We start from the raw sequence: 10,683 nt of genomic DNA, 5'->3' as shown, positions 1-10,683 counted from the left end.
TCCCGGACCCCCTGTGGAAGACCCCTGGGTATTTGCTACTACTCATTTTTGCTTTCAGAGCCCAGTTACAACAACTTTAATGCTTCAGTTATGATCTAATTTAACATTGCTCTGGAGCAGGAGCAAAGCGATTACTGAGATAGGCTCAGGGGTCTGTTTGGGGGATCCCAGGTGAGGAAAGACCCCAACCAAAAGTCAGAAAGGTTATTCTGGCTGCTTTAAAAGTGTAATAAATGAACTCAGGATGTTTTAAAACCTACAAAACAACTCTAATATTATGAAAATCGTACATTAACTGGCTGGCGTACTGTTCAGAGGCAGCCATCTTGGAAACATGGCAGCCATTTTGATTTTTCAGTGTCTAACGTGTTTTATCATAGGAACAACCCCTAAGGAGTACTTGTGAAAAGTTTTAGGTTTCTTTCCACTTGTGAAGTATTTTAGTGCAAAAATGCATTTATCTGCCCCGCTATCAATGATTTGCCATTTCAGATCATGACAAGTGACAAGCCAGTGGGCCAATTACATGAGTTATATTTCGTCGTTGTCGGGTGGAAACCTTGTACGTCCAACGCCATGTGTTTTGTATTTATCATTTTAAAAATAATTTAAACTAGTGAAAACAGCCGATCTACAAGCACACAACGCCTCGCACTGCGAGGCGTTGTGTGCTTGTAGATCTGCTGTTTTCACTACTTTTGTGCAACGGCCTTGTATGATGAAGCAGGGCTTTGCTTTGCGAAAAAACGTACACATTTGAAACTTGGAGATACGAGGTTCTGCCCGACAGTGACGATTTACTTTGTTGGCCGCCCAGCCCCCAAAATGGAACGAAGGCCGACATTTAATTTTTATTTTTTTCCTAATGGCCGGCCTGGACTGGCCAGGAATGAACCGGCCATTCGGGAGTTGTCCCGCTTTTCCCAATGGCCAGCACGTCCCTGTGACTGACTGACTGACTGGCAAAACATTACAACCACACACAACAATATCACTGAGGATAACAACACAATAAAGACTAAATAAAGGCTTCATTCAATTGTGGAAAAATAAAATAAGTCAACCTATAACAACTAAGATACAGACACAGAAGATACATGAGAGCATTATATCAAATACAAAAAGTCATAAAATTAAACTAAGATTATAACCTAAATTAAAATAACATGCACTGCCGGCCCGGTAGGGCTGTCACAATTATTACATAATCGTCTAATCGTGATTATTTTACATAATCGCGATTATTTTTCATAATCGTCATAATCGTTTCCATGTTGAAAAATGTTCATTATGTTTAAAAAAAAAAGTCAAAAATAGTGGAAATAGCAGATCTGCAAGCTCACAACGCGTCGCATCGCGACGCCTTGTGAGCTTGTAGATCGGCTATTTCCACTATCAATGTTCTTTTTTAAGCATAAAGTTGTCAAATATTTCTTTTTAGGTTAGGCTATGTGTCATATCTGCCATGTGCAACTTCAAAGCCTAAAAGCCAAACAGAAATGTAATTGTCAACGACGAAAACACGATTAAATCGTTAATCGCAATTATTTGAGTGACAGTTAATCGGTATGTAAAATGTCATAATCGTGACAGCCCTACGGCCCGGGTTTGAATCCGACACAAGACTCTTTTCTGCGTGTCTTTTTCCATCTGTCTCTCCACTTTAACAACCAGTAAGACTCCCTAATCTGGAGATAAGCGACCGTCAGGTCACATACACAAACTTTAGAAGGCAATGGAAGCCAGTCAGGGGGGAATATGGGAAATGGGACAGATCCATGTTGATGACATGACTCTAGGGATACTGTATACCACTTTGCGTGATTTTAGGGCAAAATCTGTAGAAGCAGTGTCCAAAATGTGTTTTGCAAGAATGGGCCTCATGGTGGCGCTAGAAGAGGGCCATGTTGAGAATGTGAGGTGGAGGTTGTGGTTTGGCAGCCAAGGAGAGTGTGTGTGCAAAGTTTGGCATGGATAGGGGCAACGGTGGCGGAGATATGAGTAGGGCAAAAGTGTGACGTGACGAACATACTGACTGACGGACAGACTGACAGCCGGTGGAGGTTTTGTAACTGCGACCTGACGGTCGCATTAAGAAGGCCCAAACATATCTTCGAAAAGAAGCAAACTAATAATGTGACCTCCAAGTCACAGGATTAATTTAATAGAATCCCTATTCTACGGCCAAAAATTGCTGATCTACAAACAAAGTGACAGATTGTGAGCTCTAAAGGTCCTTAATACACACTTTGAATTTTAAAGATCCGTGAATCTGGGCAAAAAATCTGCACACAGGCGATTGCTGTGAATTTCACACAAGAGGGGTTTAATAATCATTGAGTTACCACAGTGTGCAGGCAGACTTGGTTACAAAACATTATTGCAACTAAAATATGTAATAATAACAATCATCTTTTCAAATCCAATGTTTATTGATTCTACAGTGTAAACATATACAGCAATATGTTTAGAATCTTACCATCCACCAAAGAGAAAAGTACAGTAAGTAAATCATTATTTGGCATGCAGAGACTCATTATCTGCAGCTGTTTTGTAAATGTATATGCTGTACTGTATGAAAAATATTATGGAGAATACCCAATACCCTCCCAAAAAGGTTAAACAAACAAACAAGCATGTTATCTTTGACATGATGGCTGTAATGGATAAATCATATCAAGTTCATATCAACTATACAGTAATAATTTTTAAAGATGCAATCAATAAATCTATTTGCTTGAATAAAACGTGGTTTTAATCCATCTTTATGCTAATACAATGTAGTACATCTACAGTGGCTGGAGGTGGTCTGGTAGGACATCTAGTGGTTGAGAAGAGGTACTGCCTGCAGTTCAACATTGAACATGCTGGCTCTGTGCATAACTGTAGCTCCAGCCAAGACAAACAACAACACACCCTTCTTCACTTTATGGGCTTCCTAGGAAGTCCCCCGCTCAATGAGGTCATACAGCATCAAAATAACTTCAATTACTTGGCTTGGTAAATTGAAAACAGACGATCTACAAGCTCATACGCAACATAAAACATGTAATAAAAAATCTTGAAAGAAAATGGAAAAATAAGAAAAATTTTAGCAACCCAAATCATGTTGTGTGGATACCTGGCACAAAATCTTTCCACATGGCCAAATACATATTAATTTAGGGGTCCTTGACATGGCGAGGTTTAAGATCCACTGCTTTAGAGCGCTTATTTAGTTGTGGTTGTAGTTCCTTTTGACAGTTCCCGGCTTCATCTTCTTGCGTCGATGTTGCTCACTCCTCATCAGGTTATGTGTACATGGAGATACACATCCACTGTGGCGGGGGTGGTAGGAAATAAAAGCATGGTTGATTAATACTAGACATTAAAGACATTTCCAGATCCCCTTGTACTTTACTGCCTGGGGAGAGCCCCGAAGTGCCAGGCCAAATGCGTGGCAGAGACCCTGTCTGCTCGCCATTGATTCACAAATCCTATCCTACTGTCCTATAACTCAACTGATCAGCAAGAAACTCTGCACACACACTCCCTATAGGCCAAGGAAAAACCTTAAAGCGCCACCACATTTTGGAAATATTACTCCTAGATGTTGTCCAAACGTCACACCAATCGGTACTGTACAAATTTTCTCTATAGTCAAGACCTATCTGTCACAATTTTCTCATATTCTGTTCCAAAGTTTGTGTGCTGTGAGCTTGTAGATTGACGGTTTTCCACTGTTCCAGTTTGTTTCAGTTTATTAGTCTATTTGGAACTAAAATGACTTGTCAATTCTACTTTTCGCTATTTCGTTTTAGTTAACTATAATAGTTCAGACATCAACTGCATTGTAGGTGACAATGAACATCTTTTAAAACAGTGGTTCTCAACCTGTGGGTCGGGACCCCCAGGGGGGTCACCACATTATTTTAGGGGGTCCCCAGATGATTAAATGTGCAACATTCAACATTGTATTCTCACTCAACAGTAAATAAACCAGCATAAAGTTTAAGTGTATATAGAGGGTTTATGCACATTTCTAAAGTGACAATTTAAGGACTTTTTAATAGCCTACCTCTAAAATGACAAATTAAACATTGGCCAAATTGTCAAATATTAGAGGCAGACATACATTGCGAAAATAGCAGATCTACATGCTCACAACGCCTCGCAAGTAGACCTGCTATTTTCACAATATAACTGTGTTATACAAAGTATTATACAAAGAGCTTGTCGGGGGGGGGGGGGGGGGGGGTCCCCAGTTAAAATTGTATTATTTTGGGGGTCACAGCCTGAAAAGGTTGAGAACCACCGTTTTAAAAAATCTGTGTGTTCCTCTTACCTCTGACTCTATCAGAGACATGTCTGTTCCATCAGCGAGCTGTTTGAAGATTTCTGTTGAGGAAATATAGAAACTCCATTACATGTTTGTTACCTCTGCCTGAAGAAGAAAAGCCTAATAACTACCTTGTCGAAGGGGGAAAGGGGGAACGTTTTTGAAAAGGTGTGTTTACGTCGGCCAAAACCACGTTTGCAAATGGGCAGGCCCTAATGCCCGAGCTGACTGTACCACGTTCTCCTCGTCTCTTTCTGGTCAATATGTAGACAGTAGACACCGGTGTCTCTTTATTGTCATGTAGACACCAGTGTCTTTTGTTGAGATTGTGAAATCTTAACTCCCCAGAGTCCCCATCTTTAAACCAATCCAGTGACTTTGATTGATCTATTTGACTGCAGATTAGGTTATCATCCCTAATGCTGCATTCACACTGAGAGAAGCCAAGCTAATGGTTTGCTTGGTAATTCAATGTATTCTCTATGCAAACCAGCTTTAAAACATTTCCAAGCTTTTTTTCCAGCTTGGAAATTTTAGAAGCTGGTTTGCATAGAGAATACATTGAATTACCAAGGAAACCATTAGCTTGGCTTTTCTGTATGTGAATGAGGCTTAACTCTTAAATTCAACAAATTATTTCAATGGACTAAAATCTTGTTTTATTTGATGGCTTTCCTGCCCTGGCATTCCTCCAAAAAGTGGCCTTGCCCCTAAAATGACGAAATTCCAGGCCTGGTGCCCTTGTGTCTACAAAGCCTATGTGTCTCCACTCTCGACTATTAAAATCATCATAGCAGGAGCTCTCTCCACTCTGCACACATGAACATGAATAAACGTGCCCACATTGATCAGGAAGTGACAGAGCGTGACTCACTGCTCATGCAGTCCAGACGTAGGATGAGGCTGATGAAACACACCAGGGTCATGTGACCAGAGGAGGCGCCGTAGCGCAGAGCCATCAGGTTGAGCATGCCGTCACTCACCATCACACCTGGACAACCAACATGCACGCGCACGCACACACACACACACACACACACACACACACACACACACAGAAAGAGAGAGAGAACCATCAAGTTCAGCATCATATCATCGGGACCCCCTGTAGTAACTCTGAGGACCCCCGAGGGATCCCGCACCCCCTGTTGAAGACCCTTGAAGTAAGTAATGAAATGCTTGACAGTTTACCTGCAGCCATGATAGCGTTTCTCAGCTCACTCAGTAACAGTGCTCCTGTGTGAGAGACATCTGTCTTGAAGAAGATAGCCTGGTGAAGAGACAAGAGTTTTAGTCAGTTTGTCCGTAAATTAGAATCTCTCCCAATTTCCTCAAGTAGTACTCTAGTAAAAATAAGTACTCAAGTAAAAGTCCAGTACTTTTAAGAACACTTAGCCAACCCCAGCCAATCACTGCACACAATAATTCCACCATGTTTTAGATGTGATTATAACCCATGTGTTAGAAGCTGGAGTCGTGTGCATATCAGTACCTTGTACGTTGTCACTTTCCTCCACAGATGAACAAACTCTTCACTGTTCAGCTTGCCGGTCATGGATGACTTTAAAGCGTGAAGTTAAGGTTAACGGAAGTGTATTGTGTCAACAGAGTGGTTGGCACACGCACACACACACACACACACACAAAAAAAAAAAAAAAAAAAAAAACAATGTTTCTATGTCAGCAATTTGGCCAGCCATCGTCAAAGAAAGGGTCCTTTTCACTTCATGTGAAGGACCCCCAAAATGATATGCATTTGGCCACGGACCCGCATCTCAAAATATCTAGCTCCAGGGACCACCCCCAGAAGCAAAATTTGAGTTACAAACGTTCGCTTTGAAAATACGTACATTCAAAGATTTGCACACATTTTCACGACTTTTTCAAAAATAGCAGATCTACAAGCTCGCAGCGCGGCACTTGGTGCCGCGCTGTGAGCTGGTATATCTGCTATTTTTTCACTGGTTAAAGCATTCAATAATTCTAGGCCTAATTTAATCTAAGAGGCATTATAAATCTAATCTATCTATAAGCCCAACCTCCCATAAGCCCGGACACTCTAACCACAAGGCCACACAAGGCCATCTGCTGCATCAGAATGGGGGGGGGGGGGGGGGGGGGGGGGGGAGGTTGATTTAACTGTGTTTTTGCCTTTTCGTACCATCCTCTGTAAACGCCAGAAATGGCTGTGCGTGAAAATACCACTTGATCAGCCGTTTCTGAAATTAGATGATTATACATTTGATAAGAATACCTGATGAAGTTAATTGATAAGGTGTACCTGATAAAAAATCTACTACAAAATCCTGGTGGCAGCATGGACCAATGGGAAGTAAGTCATTAAAGGGCCACTGCGTTTTGCATCATATGATGCAAAACGCATCACTGATGATTCAAAATGCATCACTAGTACATGATGAAATACTAAAATATCTAAAAACACAGATTGAACACAAAAAACAACTCAGGATTGTGTTGATCGTGTCCCAAACAACAATAAAATAAGATAGGGTTGTCCCAGAGGTGAACTGGCCCTTTAACCTCGTCCTGTGGCAGAGAAGGTTTCTTCTCGGTTGGTTCCTTCCTTTTCTTTATGTAAAGCAGCTTTGGTTACTTAGAAAAACGCTAAATAAATCGGAGCTATTAACTGCCAGATTATTTATTTATTTATTGGGTCTGGTGCCATCAAAAAGCGGCTTACCTTTGCGACGTTATAGTAGATAGACAGACAGACATTTATTTATTTATTTTTATTTTTTTGGGTTGTGCAATAGTGCACTTTGGTCTTCCAGGCAGCAGAGGGCGACGTCATGCGAGAATGAATGTGAATTTGCCTGTTATGTGTTGAAGAAGAAGAAGACCAGTCACTGGCCACAGCGCCTCAGAGCCAGAGAAATCAACAAGGAAGTGAATTGTTCTCCGTTGATGTTAACGCATAATGGATTTTTTACACCATCACCGCGGAAAATGTGTTTAAAGTACACGGCCGCGCGACCCCTCATCAGCTTACAGTCATCAGACGAACGAACCGAACGAGCGCCGTATTGGCGGAGAGGTCTTGCGAATTGGGGCGAACGTGAACGTTCAAAGCGTGGGGAGAGTTAATAATAATATTATTATTATTATTACAATGAGCAGAAGGATACGTCCATCAAGGCCACCATGCTGCGACAGGCGTCCAGGCTGAAGCCGTCACCTTTCAGATCCCCTGAATGACATGAAACACAGCCAATCACAACCATGCTTTCAGGTCATTTGAAAACACTTTTGTCCCTGGTTAAATTACAGCAAGTACGGTAATGTAATGTGCTTGCTTGCGTGTGTGCGTGCTTTCATGTCCTGACAAGCCGTAACGTTCCACACACCAGGGCATTAACGACTTTTTGCAAGTCGACTCGACTCAGTAAAAAGTTGAGTTGAAGTCAACTTTATCATTTGATGACGTCATCACATCACACACAACCCCCCAGTTATTTTGGGGGGTCCCCAGATGATTAACTTAATGTGAAACACTGTTTCAGAACCATGTTATACCAAATGTAATGTAGCACTGTAATATTGGATCATTCCGTCCTTGACAATAAGCAATCCTACTGTTTGTATGCTGTACAGACTCACACATTGAGCAAAAAAAATTATAGAACAAAAGACTTGTGTAATGAAGTCGACTTAGTCGACTTGTCGACTTTTTCGTTAATGCCCTACCACACACCTTGGAGGATTTGGCTGTTCAGAACTTGCTGGAGTTTCTCGGCATCCACCTCTTCATTCTTGGATACACAAAGATAACATGGATTTGGTCAACTTACTGTCAGCCACGGTGTTCAACAACAATGCACACAGTCATTCCATGAAAATATGAGACATACATATTTCCATCAGGCGACAAAGTCGCGACATTCCAAAGCCTATAACGCTTGTGCCATAATAACCACACGCCGCTCCTGTGACGAGGGTGGAACTGCCTCTCCTCTACCAAAAACAACTGCGGACTATGCTTTAGGCCGATAAAGTATTGTTATTGACCACGAAGGAGGCGTGCCGTTGTGAAGTTCGCTTCATCCGACTCAGCGCCGTTCGAGTCATGTCCCGATAGGCACAGAATTGTAAATCAAAAGCGGTCTAGGCTTTAGAATGTCGCGACAAAGTAAAAAATAAAATACAATAGAATGTTATATTATGTTATATTATCTGGTGATTAGGTGTGAATTTGTTATACTTGTATATTATGGTTATACAGTAGTTTGCCAATAGTCTTGACAGTCTAATTGTCTAATGTTTGAATTTTAAATCTCTTCAAGTGTCATTGCGTCCTTCAGGTCGCAAGTATTATGAAATTATGAACTATGAAAACCTCCACCGGCTGTGGCCCTACTCTTATCTCCGGCACCGTTGCCCCTATCCATGCCATACTTTGCACACACACTCCTTGACTGGCAAACCACAACCCTCCGCCCCTGATTTCTCACATGCCCCTCTTCTAGCGCCACCATGAGGTTGTGTATACAGTACATGCGAACTTACAGTCGCTTATCTCCCGATTAGGGAGTCTACCAGTAAGACTCCCTAATCGGGAGATAAGCGACCGTCAGGTTGCATGTACCGGTATGTTGTCTGCAAAAAGACACCGGTGGAGGTTTTCTTGTAACTATAGTGATGACATGGTGTTTAAGCTCATACTGTAGACATTGGTCCTGTGATTGGTATTAAAATAACTTAAATCACCTGGTCAGAGTATTGTTGGAACAAGACTTGCTCGTTTTCACCATCAAAGCCATCGCCATCGTCACACGTTTGCTTGTTTTCACCAACAAGGCCATCGACAACATCGTAATTTGGCTTGTTTTCACCACCAAAGCCATCGACAACATCAACATTTGGCTTGTTTTCACCACCAAAGCCATCGACAACATCATAACTGTCTCCGGCCTGAAAATTAGAAAAGCAGTTGAATGATTAAGCAATTAAATCCCGGCTACTTAATTTAATTATGAAGTACTCTCTGCCATTGTATCATTCAGGGAGAATATTGCTCACCTCCTTTTCAACGTGGATATCGTCGTATTCAATGGAGTACTCACTGCGGAACAGATGACACACTTTTTACACACAGCTTTTTAGTTGGGTAAAAAATGTCAGTTCCGTGACCACGAGAGCAAAGGTCCTCTAGGAGGCTTATTAAACAAATTTGGCCGGGGTGTATTTTTTAAAATGGCTTGGAAAATGTTTGAGAGCTTGGGTAATTTTCAGTGTCATTCACTTACTATACGCTATACTATAAAGGAAAAAATTACTCCGAAAAAATCTGCTTTAAGTGGGATGTGAGGGGTCAAACTAGGGGTTTTTAATTATTCTGAATCCATTGCAAGCATTTGTTTTGCATGAAAAACATTTCTTGGGTTAAAAAACGGCCAACAAAACTATGGTTTAGTGATGAGTCATCAATTTTCAGTCTTTTGGGGTCCGTTTTTAGCTTTGCTCTCCACGGTCACGGAACTGCCATTTTTGACTCTACTATTTAGTGTAGTCGAGCGATCAGAGTTATCAGACCACTGATATGTTTGGTGACATGAATGAGCCAGAACTGTGTGGAAACGGAGCTTGTGGGTTCGAATCCGGCTTTGTCGGGCATCTAGGGATTGGTTGTTGCTGTAGTAGCCTTTTTTGCCCATTTTCGAGCAAACACATGGCATTTACATTTCCCCTGATTTATCAGTAAGGGGAGATCTCTGATCATCTGGCCATGTGCCCTGATTATGAGTAGAAATTTAGGCCTAGAATTATTGAATGCTTTAACCTGTGAAAAATAGCAGATTTACAAGCTCACAGCGCGGCACCGAGTGCCGCGATGCGAGCTTGTAGATCTGCTATTTTTGAAAAAGTCGTGAAAATGTGTGCACATCTTTGAATATATGTATTTTCAAAGCGAACGTTTGTAACTCAAATGTTGCTTCTGGGTGGTCCCTGGAACTAAATATTTTGAGATGCGGGTCACCTTTAACACCAAGTTATGATTGGTTGAATGTCTTTCTGGCATAAAGAGCAGATGACAGCCTCCTGTTCTCAACGTTTACATGGCATAATTACAGCCTTACTAGCATCAGTCAGTCAGTCAGTCAATTAAAATAGAATGTATTGGTTTAGAGCAGGGGTCTTCAACGTTTTCAGGCCAAGAACCCCTTAGCTGCTATTACTGGCTAACGTTCTCCTCGGAATAGGGATGCGAGGGTTCAAGTTGTTAATTTAAAAGAATTATCCTGTCACACAAGGATTTGGCCGCCCCCCTGTAGTAACTCTAAGGCAGGGGTTCCCAAACTTTTTTGTCTCATGGCACCCCATGAATATTTGTTTTAATCCGAGGCACC

General features: G+C 41.6%; 1 protein-coding gene across 1 annotated transcript in view; it reads right to left on the bottom strand.

Moving 5' to 3' along the window:
* Nucleotides 1-1,064: 1,064 nt before the first annotated feature.
* Nucleotides 1,065-10,683, bottom strand: part of LOC308306263 (calpain-1 catalytic subunit-like) — a gene marked incomplete at both ends in the record, with an annotated part of 38,006 nt that continues 28,387 nt past the window's right edge. The window contains 8 exons of the mRNA XM_080751163.1: nt 1,065-1,073; nt 4,325-4,377; nt 5,193-5,309; nt 5,510-5,588; nt 5,811-5,879; nt 7,465-7,526; nt 8,031-8,088; nt 9,356-9,398. Of these exons, the coding sequence (XP_080607289.1) occupies nt 1,065-1,073; nt 4,325-4,377; nt 5,193-5,309; nt 5,510-5,588; nt 5,811-5,879; nt 7,465-7,526; nt 8,031-8,088; nt 9,356-9,398 (490 nt within the window). The remainder of the gene's footprint in view (nt 1,074-4,324; nt 4,378-5,192; nt 5,310-5,509; nt 5,589-5,810; nt 5,880-7,464; nt 7,527-8,030; nt 8,089-9,355; nt 9,399-10,683) is intronic.

The sequence above is a fragment of the Nannobrachium achirus genome (genome assembly GCF_963921795.1).
Source record: "Nannobrachium achirus genome assembly, chromosome: 20".
NCBI classification, from domain to species: Eukaryota; Metazoa; Chordata; class Actinopteri; order Myctophiformes; family Myctophidae; genus Nannobrachium; species Nannobrachium achirus.
The sequence above is the reverse complement of the archived record's forward strand: the minus strand, read 5'-3'. Positions and strand labels throughout refer to the sequence as shown.